The sequence below is a fragment of the Scomber japonicus genome, chromosome 23 (assembly GCF_027409825.1).
Source record: "Scomber japonicus isolate fScoJap1 chromosome 23, fScoJap1.pri, whole genome shotgun sequence".
In the NCBI taxonomy this organism is placed as follows: Eukaryota; Metazoa; Chordata; class Actinopteri; order Scombriformes; family Scombridae; genus Scomber; species Scomber japonicus.
In genome coordinates, this window is record NC_070600.1 from 8,333,746 (window position 1) to 8,350,987 (window position 17,242).

General features: G+C 39.4%; 1 protein-coding gene across 1 annotated transcript in view; it reads right to left on the bottom strand.

Annotated features, from left to right (window-relative positions):
- LOC128353292 (synapsin-3-like) overlaps positions 1–17,242 on the bottom strand; it is a 95,905-nt gene that overhangs the window by 70,658 nt on the left and 8,005 nt on the right. The window contains exons 2-3 of the mRNA XM_053313983.1: positions 14,980–15,037; positions 2,277–2,368 (exon numbers count right to left, since the gene is read on the bottom strand). Coding sequence (XP_053169958.1) covers positions 2,277–2,368; positions 14,980–15,037 — 150 coding nt within the window. The remainder of the gene's footprint in view (positions 1–2,276; positions 2,369–14,979; positions 15,038–17,242) is intronic.

Genomic DNA, 17,242 nt, shown 5'->3' on the forward strand with positions numbered 1-17,242 from the left:
CTGATCTAATCGACCAGTCGGTATGCAGAAACTCAGCAGCTTGGAGGGTAAGAAGCGAGGGATTATTCAGACTTTGCAGATAAAGTGTATGTGACCACTTTTAAAGCAAAGGCAGTTGATGCCATGTCAAATAGAGAACTTTTAGAATATTTTAGATCCTGCTCTGGTGCATTGTCAACACAACTGTCAACTGTCAAACATACCACCCAGATTTTAAAAAGAAGATAGCCTGAACAGAACAATGTGGTGCAGGTGTTGGTGAATGAATAAAAAGAAGGATTCCAATTTTTTTAGCCAGAGCTCACAAAACACTACTAGTTACAGCAAAAACACTGATCTCTATTTGTATGTTTTTCTATTATTCTTCAACTATACTTTAGATAACTGAACATGATTGGCATTCATGGAATCATTTGTTTTACCAAATAACAACTAGCTCAGTTATTAATGATTAAATTAAATTAGCAGGGGATTAAATGTACCCTGTGGACTTCTCATTAACAACTTAATCACTGAAACTCATTGTATGTTTCCTCAGGTCTAACAAACATGTTACATGCCAGTTTAAAAAAATAAGTTTAATACAATCAATACTTACTAGCTAACATTCTTCTTCTTCATTTGTTGCCATGTTACTCATTTGTATTGCTCCACAGCGCTACTAGTGGTCAAAAACTGCACTAAGTACCTTTAATAATACTGATGCAAAGTGTGCGTATTTGCTAGTTTGAGAAAAACATTAAAAACAGTTCAATTGTTTGTTTAATAGTTTGGTTGACAAATTTACCAGCATTGATTACATTTATAGATTGTTCTCACTCTTATTCTATTAGTTTCTCTGAACTTGTTAAAATATTAAGAGAGAAATTTAGAGGAATATTTAGATTATACATCAAACAGTTTATAAATGGAATGATATAGATGATCATTTGCTTTGCAAAGACACAAATAGTTCTATTATTAATTATTAAATTAAATTAAACTAAATTAAATTAACAGGGGATTAAAGGAACCCTGTGGATTTTTCATTTAAACAAACTTATATGCTTAAACATACTGTTGTTTGTTTCCTCGGGTCTAAAAAAACATGTTGCAGTCATGTATTATGAAAAAAAAACAGTTGCAGGGCTGATTTATTTGCCATGTTATTCTCTCATATTGATCCACAGCGCTATTAGTGGTCAAAAACTCCAAGGTACCTTTAATAATACTGGTGCAAAGTGTGCTTATTGCTAGTTTAAGAAAGAGATTTAAAGACAGTTCAAAAAAATATCCCTGGCAAATTAATTGATTACAATTCACAAATTTACATTGATTAAATCTGCACATTTTTCTCACTACTCTTATTCTATGATTTTCTCTGAAATTGCAAAAATATAGAGAAATATAGAGAAATATTTACATGATACATAATACAGTTTAGCAACAATAGAAGAGAAGAAGAACTGATTATATTGCTTGACAAATTCCATACATACAATACAATCAAATAAAAAAGCACTAATGACATAGTGTCATGGTGTAGGTTGAAGAGGAGCATGAAGTTATCTTTGCTATCCAGATCAGCTGATCATCACTGATCTCTTTGAGCCCCCAACTGAACATAACAGAGCAGTCTATTTAAACACCCAACTTCACGTGTCTGCTGCTGCTAGACGAGCTGCTTACTGGCCACCGCTGCCACGGCAAGATCATTTTTATTTTTCACATGCACTCAAAATGACCCCGATGTCCGGCACCTGGCCAAAAGTGTCACACAAATGACTGGTGTGTTCAGTTTGATTAAGAGAAATGACTTTTCTCTGCGATTGTTTGCATGAAGATGATGCATAAAGTGCAAGCAGGTGTCAGCACTGTCAGTCAACAATTTCTACAGAGTGATTAGAGGTGCATGTGCATGGACTGAAAAGCTTTGGAAAAATGGGAATTATGGGAATTATCAGTACTGCCAGAGTTGCGCTTTGCTGAAACGGCTGATTGTATAACTTTCGTTTTGCAACACTGAGTGGTGACATTAGGCTCAAACTGTGCTTAGAAAGACTGAATGAAGTGATTAAATATTTTCATATTCTTTTCAACACTGTCACACATATTTCCCACCTGGATTGAACACGGATAAGCAGTCTTATTTTTACTTTTCCCACTGGCTTGATTTCTCTGAGAAGCATTATAGAGCTCAGCGCCACTGAGAGAAAAGAACTGAAGTCTTTGTGCGAGCTCACTGATGCAGATTACAGGTTGTGTGGACAAATGGATATAAAGACCTGAGCTCTTACCTGACTACTTTGGTGCCACCTTTGTTGACCTGCATGTCCACCATACATCCCGAATTGACGTAGGAGGCCAGGTTGATCTCTGAGAACTCAGCCTAGGGGAACAAAAGGAGGAAACACACCCTGAGATTAGATGTTACATCCTGCAACAACCCATCAGGTCAAATGTGTATACAGCAATGGAACTCTATGAGTCATTGCAGGGTCATGAGATGTTCTGAAGAGCACTTCAGTCCTCATATGCATAAAAGATCTTCTTGTTTCCTTTGGCTTACTGACAGAAATGTATTTATTTTAAAAAGTAAAAATGTCCTGTTGTGGAAGTAAATTAACCGCAATGACTCATGAAAGTTAAGTGATGAAGCACTTTAACTAAACATCTTTGCCTTTAGAGGAGAATAAACATTTTTATTAAAAAGTAGTGAGGAAAAGATTCTTTCAGGTTGACTTCATTTCACATTTCTGCATAAACTGAGAGAAAAAGACAAGACTCAGAGCAACAGAAAGAGTTGGTGAGAGGAGGCAAATTAAGTTATCCCAAGTCTGTGGCCTCCCGGACAGTGAGGGCCTTGTGAAAGGCTGTAGCCTGGCTACCTTATGACTCAGTCAAACTCCCAGAGACACTCGAAAGGAGGGGCGACAGTCGACTGCTGGGAATGGACTTTCTGGATGGACGAGGACCAGAGAGGGACAATTCAATTTTCCCTTCTAATGATTGTCACTGCAGTCTAGAAATCTATTCATGTTAATGCTGCTGTTAAACTGTAGGAATTTAGCCTTGCTGAAATTAACTTTTCTTCTGTTGCATTAACGATAGAGCTATCACAGAAGGCTTCTCATTCATTAGTGAAAATGCAAAGCAAGAAAAAAAAGTGTGTCATCTGGTAATGCCAAGAGACAGACGTTTGTCAGTGAAGTCAGTGATATCAGTAACCTAATATGTTAGGTTCTTTAAAAAAAAAAAGAAAGCAGTTCAGTTGATATTCAATTCTATCGTCTTCTGTGTGCTCATCAGCTCTGTGTGCAGATCTAATTATTTCCCCCGAGAGCCAAGATATAGGGCAAAAATAGCGGAAGAGTTAGTCTTCCTAAAGATTATAGCAAATCATCTGGATTATGACATCTGGACAGTAACATGACACTATTTAGAGAGATTTTAGTGAGAGAAGCTTCAAACTGTGAACTTAATCTGTACACAAAGTGTCTATTATAATAAAACCATGGATTCTTCTCTGGTATGGCAGGCTAATATAATCAGGTTTGCTGGGAGATGCATTACAACAAAGGGCTTTTGAATGATTGTCTTAAGGGGATTTTCAAGAGGCAACAATGCTTAAATTTATGTTCGAGATGGATGAAATGATTATGTCTAATGTTATGTTGCTCATAGTGACAAAGCCACAGAGAATAATCTCCAATTCTGCAGTTGACCTAAGCTCTATGGAGCATTTTAGTGTCTTACAGCTCATAGTTTGGGTTTTCTGGACTGCAACATGACTGTTTTGGTTCACTTTCATTCCTCTAATCAACATTGTTTCCAGCTGCAGCAAGCAGCAGGTGTCAGCAGAAAAGTTCTGATAAACCGCTACCTCTTCAGATCCAAATGGCAGACAGACAAAGTTAGAGACTAGCTGGTGAACACAGTGGAGCATTTAGCAGATAAAGAGCCACATATTTTTCTTCAGGGTAAGTAGAGAGCAAAACAGCTACAAGAAGAGTGAATATTAGACTTATTTTGCCAGACATTAGCCATATATCAACCTAAAAAGTGTTAACATGTCCATGTTGTGCTTGCAGTTTATTTCTGAGGTCTGAAAAGAGGCCAACAAATCAGTTAATACAGGTTTAGAGGTTTAGGTAAGCTACATTTAACATTTTTCTGTAAATTATAGTTTTTCCTCTGCCTTCTGTGAAACACCTTGCTTCACTGTGTACATGCTCTCAAGCTCTCAGAAGGGAAGTGAAGGTATTGCTGAGGGCTGTACGGCTCATAGAAAATGGTGTCAACACACTGTGGGACCACACATATCCCATGTTCCCTGACAGCATGGACCTCAAGGCAGCATCATCTTAAACTCCTGCCTGCTCCAGGTACAGAAAGCCCTGGAGGGATTCACAGCAGCCAGACACGCTGTCATTTGTCAGTCCTCACATCACTTTTAAGCATGAGGAGTGACTTTAATGTAGTGGACTTAATGGACCCTAAACAAGCAGCCTGCTGACTCTCGGCGGAAAAAAGCTAAAATTCGATTTGACATGACTTGGTCGACTACCAAACATAACACTATGAAAAAAAGAACATGGCTGCATTTCATTTGTCTGTGAGTACCTTGAACGTGAGTCAGTGATGGGTCAGATTCAGTATTTCACTCCCTGTTAACACTGAAATATGCAGCAATAAAATATTACTCAAAGGAAAAAACAATGAAATGAAAAAGTCATCTATAAAAGTGCCAAACCAAGGCTATTAGTAGAATGAGGACAAAAAAGAACAAAAACAACAAGTTTGACTGTCCACTTTGACCACATCTGTTACATCTTTAAGGTTTAAGTTGCATTTTAGGGAACAGGATGATTAATGCCATCTCAACACTTCCCAAGGACACACAAGGAGCAAAGTCTGTCTCACAAGGATGTACTACACTGGAGTGAAGCTCTGCACATATGCACAGCACATGGCTAATGGTACATGGCAGTAAGCTAATCAAAGAAATAGGTTTCTGACTGGAGGGTAGATGAATTAAATTCTGGAATGCCAAGGTAAATAAATAAGTAAAGGCCTGATCACACACAAAGTTTGTTGACTAACCTTTCCTCTCAGTTCAACCAAGCATTTTAGCATCTTTTAGCTTTGTTTTGGTTTCAGGGTCCGCAGCATGACTGTTTTTGTTCTGTTTCATTGCTCTGATCAACCAGACCGCTTTGTTTTCAATGAAACAGCTCTGATAAAGCTATTGGACTCTACCTGCCTAGCACAAGCCATTAGACACATACAGCAGAGCTATAAGGAGAGTGAATCCTGGACAAGATTGACTGACAGCTGATGATTGGCTGATATCGTGTTGGCCTGATGATGACCTAAACATAAGCTGCTTCAACAGACAGATGAGCGCAACACGCCTCATATACTGTAGGTCAGTCATCAGAAACGCCAACATGGATGTAGATGGAAGCAAATCCTCTACTTGACCCTCTTCTCAACCCATCTCCTGCCAATTTGCATAGCAAGTAAAGTCAATTGCTATCTACCCATTCTCATACAGCGATCATAATTTGAGACGCTAAGCCTGCTTTACCAGGCTTTACATGGGCTTTCATCTACATAAAGGAAATATTATCAGCAATATTCTCTCAGAGATAAATTCGTCTTTCATCCAGTGCTGTGGCCCATGTAAACTCTGTATGGGGGAGTGAGTCGGTTTTGAAAAGAATGTGCCAAACTGGGTTTTATTGCCAAGAGAAAAAAAAAACCACCCACCTCTTTTATTTATTGTGTTGCACTCTCAGAGGAAGAGCAGGGGGCGAGTAAATGCCGTAATCTTATTTAGGGGACAACGAGGCGCCACTCACACTCAATGTGCCTCAAGGACATGCACTTGGCTCATTTCCTTTTCTCAGCTCTTCTTTACTGATACCCACCTCTGAAAGAAACATCTGTGCGCTCAGCAGCCCAGGCCTTGCCAAAAGAGACTCTTAAATACATCACACACCCAAATGCACGTACACAGGCACATGAACACACACATCCTCTATCCTTGCATCTGCTAAGAAAATCTCATCCCAAACAAGGAGGGGGGTGGCGTTGACTTTTGCCACGAACAGAGGGCGGGCAAAATTTTGGCAAGAGCCAAGCAATCCATGTCATCTGTGATTGGCTAGTTGTGTGTAAGAGGAGCGCTAACGCCACTGTCATTGGGCAGTAATGGATGAAGTGGCTGGTGCAGGGCACAAGTCCAGAAGCCAGGACAGGAGGCTTTTCACAGTGCCATGGTTACCATCACGGTAACACATTCAGACACTTGTCTTGGAGCAGCTCTTGCCCTGGGAAAGGAAAACAGGAAGTGATACATGGGACAACTGTCTGCAGAGCTGATTCTTCTCATCTGTTGACCTGCATTCAGGGTGAATTAAGAATGCATTTCAGCCAATCTGTTAGGAGGAACAGAGTAGCAGGAGAGAGTAGGCTTGTGATGAGGTTTAAACATGTCTCAAGCTGAATTGAACTACTCAAACGTAATAAATTCCATCTTACTGAGCTTGTATATCTATTATTGAAGTTTCTGCCAGCCATAGCTGCTTTTACTGCTACTAGAAATATAAAATGCATTCTTTTCTCTGCACTAGATGGAAACAGCTATTATGGCCTTAATGTGAGCTGAATCACTGTGATGTCACACAGTGATTCACATGAAAATGGCACTTTAATCAACAGCGTCTTCTACTTCAATCACCAATATCTCATACCTGACAAAACTGGACTGTGGTGCAAGGCACTGTTCCAGTATGACCACAGACATTTACAGGCAAGCCTCATTTATCCCTGCAGTTCTGTGTGAACTCTGCCATGACTGCCAATGCCAATGAAAGCCATGTGAATCTGTGGACAGTACAGTCAACACCACTCGACAGTAGCTCATCTGGAATCTTTGCGAGTATTTTTAGATTTGTACAAACCCGTGTCACTGAGGTTCAGGTGGTTAAGGTGCCTTTTGTCATGAGTCAACTTGTAAACAGGATCTTTTGTCCTCTGGCAAAAACAACTTGGAATGACCATTTGAGTTACACTTGCACTATAATTTGCAACTTATTCTGGCTAGCTTAAAAAGGTATCTAAAATAAATTGTTTATATAAAACTTCATGCATAACAATGCTAAAATTATATGTATTTGCATGTGAAACAATATATGGGAGTTGCAGTTTAAGTTAAAGCACTTAAAGGAGTTTAAGCATTAGTGTAAGCTGAGGCACTTTGAACTGTCAGTTGAAGTGTAAGTACTGATAGGAGATATGGTGTCAGTTGAAGTGTTACAGCCGACAGCAGCTGAAATATATTGAAATGGGATTTCTGAAAGCACTTGAAATGAAAAATGTAAGCCCTGAAAGTTGCTGAACAAAGTTTTCAAGCAAACACTGAAAGGAGCTGAACTGTCAGCTGGAGTTTAAGATAACTGTCACTTTCAGTTGAAACACTAGTGATAGTTGAAGTGTGCTTGTCAGTCAGTATGTAAGCAGCATAACGAGTAAGAATCAGCTGATGTCTAGATACTGAACGAAGTTGAAATGTAAGTCAGCTAAAATGCCAGTCAATATTTAGGAATATAAGAAATTAGTGCAGTTGAAATATCAGTTTAACTGACAAAGATAATTCAATAATACATATCAAAAATCCTGTATGGAAATGTTATAACATGTAAATTTCATATATAATAGTATAGTATAGTATAGTATAGTATAGTATAGTATAGTATAGTATAGTATAGTATAGGAATTTAGCCTCATTGCAGAACATCCTCTTAAAATTTAATTGAATTTCCATCTGGAGTGGACAATGTTCTGATATGTCCATTACTCTTATACTCCATAATTTAACCACATGCACTTACTTGTAGAACAATGAAAGTAATTGATTGGGGAGTAGAGAGTGTGGAAATGAAAAAAAGGGTCAAATCTTTCATTAAGTAGTGAAATCCCCTCTATACATCAATTAGTCTTGCAGTATTGTTCATTTTTCTGCAAGTGCTTTAAGAACTGGACCCCCAACAAGAGTCCCAATTGAGGTTTAATCTGACATTTAAATCACCTCCACAAATCATAAGGCCCTGGAGTTTGGGTTAAAATTAGGTTGAAAATTTACTTTAAAAAGGTACAGTCTGTTCCAGGAGGTGTATATATATTCAGAAAGGTGAATTCACTCCCCTCCAATATTCCCCTTTGTCATGATGTATCCTCCCTCCCTGCCTTTGGTTTCCAACACCACTTAAATTAAACACCTCAGCTATTATACAGTAATTGACACCCTCCTCTATGTTGGGATGTATACAAGGCTGAGAAGACATGGTTAAAACCCCTTCTTTTTAACATTGGCTGGTTCTGGGAGGTAACTGAATGGTACTACCATAATTAAGCCTGGGGTTATTGTATATTCTGTTGATAACAAATATAAGGCAACCTTACCCCTTTTGCTACACAAACATGAGAAGAAACCCTAAATTAAATGAAAACTTTTGAATATGGAACATGATGTTGAAAAGAGTAGCACAGAGGTAACTCCCTGAAATAAGGTCCTATTTGTGACCCTGTTGGGGCTGTGGTGTACTGATGGCTCTGAGGGATAAGCTTCATCTCCCACTGGTGGTAGAGGGCTTTGGTGAGCATAGAAAAACAGTGCTTCTGCTACTGTGGCTCAAAGTCATTTAGGTCCTCCTAAAAATGTCCAGCATCTCTGTATCCTGGGTATGGCATTGGTATCTGTGTCTCTTTCCCCCAGTCAGATGTGCACCAGGCCAGTCTCTTGATCTGTTTAGCCAACACCTTTACTGGTAAGCCCTTTGCTGTCATATCTTTGGTTGCCTCTTCCGCTAAGCCGTCTTCGTGTCTTGGAATGGTGTCTGAATTTTTTTGCCTTAGCATACTCTATGCATTTTTAGTAACTCTGGAACATAAACATGGTCTAAGTCCACTCTTCTCTCCAAGCAAACAAAACCTTGTTTCTGCCAGGCTATCTTCACTATGTCCTCTTTGGTTTGGTGCCTTGAAAATTTGACCACTATTGATCTTGGCAGTGCATCTTTGGGCGGTAGGGACCCAGTGAGCTCTTTCTATCTTCAGGTCAGAGGAGTGCAGAATATCAGGGTGAGTTTTTTTCAACCCCTTTACTGACCCCATGGATTCTAATATTATCTCTAGTAGATCTGCCCTTCTGGTCTGTAATCCTCACTTCCATGTGGGTCTGTAGCTTAAATAACTCTGACAGTGCTACCTCCATGCCATGTATTTTCTCCTCTGCTTCTGCAATTTTTTCTTCGGCTTCATCAATCCTATTATTTGTCTTATTCAGTTCTTTCTTGATTTCCCTCAACGTTTCACTATTCTCTTGGTGAAAGTCAGTTCTTAAAGAAGCACATCCTATTTCTATGCTTTCCTCCACATGTTGCCTCTCTGTGGCTAGCTGCCTAGTACTACTCTTGTCTGTGAGGGGTTTTTCATTAACGATGGGCTGTCCAGGCTTTTTACCAAGGCTCTTTTGGTGGCCCCTAGGCATATTGTGTGCCTGTACTTTAACTTTGTTAGACCAGAAACCATTGGCTTTAAATTTTAATTGAGGGGGGCTGCTAGCTGCATGGCTGCAGGAGAACACTGAGATGTTCTCATAACTGCATATGCTGATAACAACTACTGATATAGCTAATCTTACTGAAAATTCAATTCTCCTTTTCCTCCCTACAAATGCCATTTTCCTCTCTATAAATGCCCATTATATTTCTTTTAACACTGACCTTATTTTATCAACAGGTGTTTTATTTTAGTCCCCAGTTGAAGCCCAAAAACTGTTGACAAAGCTTGTTTTAGCCCAGAAGGAGCCTCTTATTGTGTGGTTTCCCTTCATCTGAAAATAGATGTTTTTCTGTGGGATAAAATGCCTCTTTTATTGCTTAACGTCATTGCTGAAAACCTTGACCAAACAAAACTTGAATCACATACAACTTTGCATTGACAATATACATATGTAGCTATTGCATTCATTTGTAATGTTCCTAGTGAATAATAATGTGCAAATAATAGTGTCTGGAAAGTCTAAAATGACATGCTGGAGTCATATGAGATACTGTACAGCTATTTGGTTTTGTGTAAAAATATTAAAGAGGGAACAGACTGTAGTGAGTGGATTTTTAGCTGCAGGACAGACACTCTTTTTGTGTATTTCTTGATAAGCTTGGTTGAATCACATACTGATGCAATCGAAAGGTCTAAAGCACAGTGGGCCATTCATGTGCACCACAGAGAAGTATTTGCTACTAATCACTTCCACCTTGTACAACAGTGAAATAATCCACTGAATAATCCACTGAGGCACTAAATGTTGAGATCTAAGACAGATGCTAAATGCAACAGGGCAACATAAGGCTTTGGAGCAGCTGGATCAGTAAAACGTCTGCAGCAAGTACCGAACCAAATGATCCATTTTCCTTTAGAAAGTTCTGCACAGATGCCCTATGTCATTGGCAAATACCATCCAAAACAGGGTACGGATAACATACAACCAACTGCCTGTGAGCTGCCATGACTGCAGCAGAAAGGAGCGTGGACAGCGCTGAGGTCATACGCCTGCCGAGCAGATGTTGCCCTGCGCGACCCAAACCACACATGGTCCAGCAAGCCTGAAGAACTGGCCCTTGTTCTTTCATAAACAGGCCGCTTCCATTTTAACGGCCTAATTTGTCCAATTGTGTAAATTGCAGTGTTTATGACTCTGCAGTGCTTGTGGGTAGCAAACAGGCAGTTTGTTCGGCAGCCGTTCAGTGGGTGTCATCATGTATGTGATCAGCTTTGTCTGCGACACTCATTTTTCACAATGTTCCTTTATCATTTTTGTCAGACATCACAAGCAGGGTGCATTAGATCTCAGATGAAGAAGCCCTCAATTCGGCACTGTCACTGCACTCCAAGATACTTCAAAGGCATATAAAAGGCATTGTAGGTAATAATCCCCTAAACTGCATGGACCGCACCACCATTCTGAACCAAATCTCTGGGTCAGAGTATAAAGTGGCAGGCTTATGTGTCAGGATAAAAAACCAGTGGCCTGAATTATCTTCAGCCACCTACTGTGAGATAAAACTCCCTGAGGAAATCTTTAGCAAATAACACATATGTGGGTTAAAAGCTGGGGGTCAACATATAGTGGTATATAGTATATAAGTGGGACTGAGTCACATTTGAAAGAATAAAAAAAAAAAATCTCTTATAAGTGAGTGCTTAATCAAAAAAAGTATGCTCAAGGGTTTTGCTTCTATAGTCTTACTTGGTCTATTATGACCAGTAGCTTAAGGTGGATAATGTTAGCAATCTTAGGGTAAATACTGCTGTAAAACTGACATTACTGGGTCACTGACTTTATGACTTATGACTATGTCCTCAATTATGCTATTTTATGCTATGTTATTTTCAGGTAATTTTACCCTAATTAAAACATACTTATGTTCACTTTCTGCCAATGTCTGTACCGCTAAATTCCTCTAATTCTTACACACACAGCACCTTTATGAAGCTGGAGCCAGGAGGTGGTTAGGCTAGCTAAGCATCAAGACTGTACTGTAGGTAGGGGAAAACAGCTAGCTTGGCTTGTCCAAAGTTTAAAAAAATGAAATCTACCAGAATCTTAAAAGCTTATTTATTGAATAATATCTCATTTGTTTTTACTTGTCCATACAACAAATGTAAAAATATGAATTTGTGATTTTATCTGGCTTTGATTTATATTTTTGATAAATAAAAAAGAAAAATATGATAAGCTAAATGATTAGCCTCCTAGCCAAACGCCACAGAGAATGGTATTTATCTTCTCCTCTAACTTCTGTTAAGAAAACCGAATGCCATTGTGACATAAAGAAGTTTGGATACACTTTCTCATTCAAGAGAATGGGAAGGCATGTCCAAACTTTGACTGGTACTGTATATATAGAACATCAGCCCCTCTGTATTGTGCAAGGTTGTACTAGTTGTTGCCTCAGATATTATACTTATGGGAATAATTTTGACCTTTAAGTATAGTGCCCTTATTAGACTGATCATTGTCTTCTCATTTCACTCCATGGGGGGCTTTTTTCCCTGAAAGGCATCATAAAACTTTATTCTGCAGTAGCAGCCTTTCAAAATATGGTGTCAAAGTAGAACACACCAAAAATGCAACTTGAAGCTCAAAAATGTCTTTCCTACTGGCATTTTATAACTTGCTTGTTACAATGTTGTTAGGCTCAGGGATGACTAATTGGTAGTTATGCAGCAAAGAAATGCTGGAGGTTTCCATAACACATTTTTAGCCACACTAGGAGCTCTACTGTAGGGAAGTCAGTGTTTCAATTTAAATCAGTATCTTGGTATATGTCCAAATCCATTAGTTAAAAAGATTAATGACATTCCCGTCCCAAAGTACAGCCTTAGAGCTGACTATCAAAACTTGCAAAAACTTTTACTACAATAATGATCATTTGGTTAAAAAAAAAAAAAAAAGCCTGTGTGCGTCACAAGCGTATGATATATGAACATTGATCTAATGTAACTGCACATTAACTCTCCCATTAAACCACAAGGGATGAACTGATAGAATGGGAGTGAGAGAAGTACAGCTCCCAGCTCTATTCATATAAAGTGTGTGTGGACCTTTCTGTAATTCTCTATGTTACCTCTCTTCACATGTTTGGCTGTATTTCATTTGGAATTGACAAAGGTATGCTGTTACACAAATCTGAGGATCGTCTGGCATGTTTTTGGCTCTACTACTACTAATCATATTGCATCATTTTGCAAGGAATAAATTACTTCAGGCTTGTTTTTATTTTTCAGAGCTCAAAGAATCATCAGCGGTGCTGCCCACAAGTATCTGTGCAGTGGTAAAAAAAAAAAAAAAAAGAGTTACCCGGTGGACACAGGGCCATAGGCGTGTGCCAAATGTAACTTCCAAGTGGGTCATGTAAATGGGAGAATGCCAACAACTATGAGCTCACAGGTCTACTGTGGGGCAGCGGTTGGGGAAGGGAGACGTTACTTACTACACCTAAGAACCAGAGCACCCTGTCAACCTCTTTGTCTTCTTACAGACTGGCATCAGATCAGGCCTCTCCACTGCAGCATCACATGGTGTGCTTGACTCCAAGTATGGTACCTTATATGGCAGCATACAAGCAAGCCAGCAAAGTGTTATGTTAGTTTGGGACTCGTGCACTGGTTCAGTGAGCTTAAAAAGCAGGAACATGATGAATGACAGCAAGCTATTGTTGGCCAAGTTCAAGTCCATCCAAATAAGATGATAGTAGTCAGGAAAGGTGCAGCAAAATATCACATTCAAATATATCTAAAATGCAAATTTAGGTAGCAAATACAAGTCTGTTCTACCCTTAATGTAGAAGCTGTGTTTCAGTGTTGTTGCAGGCCATTGTGAAATGTCTGTTCAATGTCTAAATGTTTGCTAGGTAGAGATGTTACAAGCCGACAAGAAAGTGGGACTAAAGAGAGAGGGGAAAAAGTGCAATGGGCCTCTCTGCTTTTATTGTCATCCCTTAAAAGGGTTCATCTCAGCATGTCGCTAACTTTTCACACAGATATTGGGTTTCCATCGTCCTAAGGCTCTCAGCGAGGTGCACAAACAGCCTATGAAGAGTCTGGCTGCTGAAGGCAATTAGCGACTGACTTGTTAGCGGAGAGCTTCTGGGAAAGAGTACAGGGTCCAACAAGATCTAAGTAGGTCAGTTGTAGCTATAGCTAAGGTTTGGGGGGGTTCATATGGTGCGACGCTCATAATGGTCCCTCTCACTGTCGAGTAAAGGAGCCTCATTAAGTTTACCACTTTTTATTGGGGTTCAATAGATGTGACACAGCAAGATTTTAAAAAACGTCACATCTCATAGAAAAATCTGGACTCATACTCCAGCCCCTACCCCTCCCAGAAAGAGGATGTGACCACAACAGTAGAGAGTTGAGCAAACAGGCTATAAAATCACCGGTCCAGCTTTTTGTGGTGCCTTTTTTCTTCTCCCATAAAAACCCACCACTCCATTTCAAAGACAGATCCAGTCTCAACAATGGCTTGCAGATGTATAACTGAACAGTTATTTGAGGTAAATTAGATGCTATCTACGTACTGTAAATAGTGTATGTCTAGACTTATAAACACATCTCTATGCGTACAGTATGCAGTGGATGAATTTGATTCAAGCTGCCTTAAATTAATATTTTGACATTTTTGGGAAATATGCTCATCTGTTTTTCTTGTGGGGAGTTAGATAAGGAGACGTACACCACACTCATATCTGCACATCAATACAATATGGAGCTGGGGCCAAGGGATGATTTGCATCACCTTTACATTAAGACCAAAAGCACAGAGAAACAGCTAGCCTTGCTCTGTCCAAAGGTAAAAACAAACAAACAAACAAAAACACCTAGCAGACTGACTTACTTTCAGTGATCAACATGTTTTATCTTGTTTGTTTAATCAGCTTTGGAATTTTAAGTGGGTTTTTCTTACATATCGTTTCTGTGTGCAGATAAAGCAAACAATACCAAACCTCTCAAGGAGTTTGGACAGAGCCAGGCTTGCTGTTTCCTCCTGCTAGCTGTGTTCTTGCTAAGCTAACAGCCTTCTGGCTTTAGCTCTGTATCACAAAGTCAAGGGATAGGTGTTGATCTTCTCATCTAACACTTCAATTTTTGGTTACTTGTCATATTTTTTGACATTGTAAAGACTTGGAGAGTGACTAAGTGTAATAATGCACTCTGATGGGTGTTAATATAGGAAATAATACAATCAGATTAATTAACTTTGTTGCACTCAGTGTGGTGTACTTCAGTCCATTACTGGACATTATTTCTGCCCCAGACATGATCTGTTAATAATATTCTATTGATCAGAGTGAGCTACAGGCAGTAACATGTGAGTCATCCACAATAAAAATATAACGAAGAAAATGCACGTTAAATCCAGCATACCTGTTCCACTCGGATCTCGTACTCTCCATTCAGCTTCTTGCCTCTGAAATACTTTGCCCTGTAAAAAAAAGGAGACAAACTGTTAAGAAAAGGACAAAAAAATTGCTTTACGTTTACAGTAAAAGCCTTTTATCCATGTAGTAATCTGCAGGTGACATTTCAACAATGGTAATAAAGCTTTTGAGACCAGTAAAAGTGTGTATCACTGGATTACATGGATTGATCTGTCAGCCCTTTAGAACAAATGCCTACTTCAGCATGTGGTTTCCTCCCCTGGACCAACAGTACTGAGTGCTCCAAACACTCCTAACAGTCAAAACAACCTTAAAATATCCTTTGTTTATTTGATTGAAGGAGAGCTGAAATTTCAACAGACCTTCCAAAATACCTTGTGAGCCGGCAAAATAATGACTCATATTTTCCATGATTACAGAATCTGACCTTTTGGGGCCTTGAGTAAACAGAATCCCCTGGAAAACAGTTTTATTAAAGTGTACTCGTTGAAAGATCCCTGTGTTTTTAATGTCTTAACCTGGAATATTCCAGTGTGTGTAACAGTGCTAAATGTGAATTTGAGATTAGAGTATTATGGAGCAAAACTGTTTGGTAAACTCTTCAAATCTGCTATTGTACAGTGCAAAGTCAAGGTTATGATTATTTATTTTTAGCCTCTAGCAACATGAATGTTCCCTTGCCACTACGTTTACCTGATATTCATGTGATATTCAATATATACTGTTCTATAGGAGCCATCTGACAATCGCATGGAAAAACTACAGCACATTCTCTCCTCTCCATCAACCAGCACTGATGCACTTGTTTTCTTGCTTTTTGAACTTATGAACTCCCAGTTCCTGGAAGAGTTATCTTCTAACCATCAAACTTGCAGTATTCAGATTGACCGATAGACAGGATCCACTGGGCTATTTAAAGGTGGAATTTGCAAACAGAAAAACATGTTCATTTGAATGCACGCTGCACAATTACACTTGTTTGTTGGTTTATTAGGTATTCGCCAACATGCCACTATCATGTTTGTTGTCTATGCATGCTTCTTTTAATCTAAGGTTCAAAGAGCTAACATGACGTAAGTCTACAGGCACGCTAGCAGCTCGGTAAAGATCGGCTAAATGCTAACATGCTCAGAATGACAATGCTAACACAATGCTTAGGAGGTATATTGTTCACCATGTTCATGCTGATGGGAATGGCATTAGTTTTGCAGGTATTTGGTCATAAAACAAAGTATTGGACAAAGTATTGTAGCTCACACTCAGCAGAACACATGGCAGAACATGAAGATGGATCAAAGTGGTGGACCAAACAGCCAAGAAATATCAGCATTTTTGCCCAATTCCCTTATTGTTTGGTAGAAAGTGTTGCAAGGCCAGGCGCAGTCCACAGACCAGAGTTTGGTAACCACTGCTTTATGGCACAAAACATGCCCTAACAGTGGAAACTGAGGTGCCTCTTTCAGTTTTCATGACAGTTTAGTGAAAGGATTGAAAGTGGGTGTACTAAACATAAAACTGGGTGAGACTCGACTCAACAAATCATCTCTACTATAACACCAGTTTATTACAGTGTTAATTTGACAATGACGTAAATGCATAAACTCAAGTGTATTTCAGATCCCCATATACATTTCTGGCCATCTTATTATTATGTCTTTCTAGCCATGTTGTGTCCCAGTCTCAGTGGGTCTCAGTGTTGAACTCTCACCCCTCGCAGGCGTGGGACACTTAACAATCTGTCAAAGGCTTCAGGCTGGAGCTTTACGTTGTTTAGGATCTAGGCTACATGCTAGAGGCCTTCGGTTACTGGGACAGGCTGATTGGGATTTAGAGTGCTGTTTGACCCACTCACACCAAAACACATTTCCCCCTTGCAGATTTTTTCTCAGAGCCTCTCACCAAACAAAGACTCTTTACTCCTCCACTTGTCTTCGCTATGTCCGCCTCTTTGTTTTTCATGCCCTTACATCTGTCCTTTCAGGTCCATTCATTAACGTTCATTACGGTCACTGAGGGGGATCTTGTTCTTAACATTTCCCAGCTGTTTGGACTTGAAAGTTTGGGGTACTAAGCCGCCTCATTCTCTGTAATTTTGGAAACCGTGAATCTTCAGAATGACTGACCTACATACTAGACAAGCAATGCCCCCTGTCACCTTGGACCACCACCGTCACATAGCATGAGGCAGACCCCGCAGGCTCAGCAAGTAAAAATGACTGGTATGTGTTTCAAAATATTGCAAAACATGT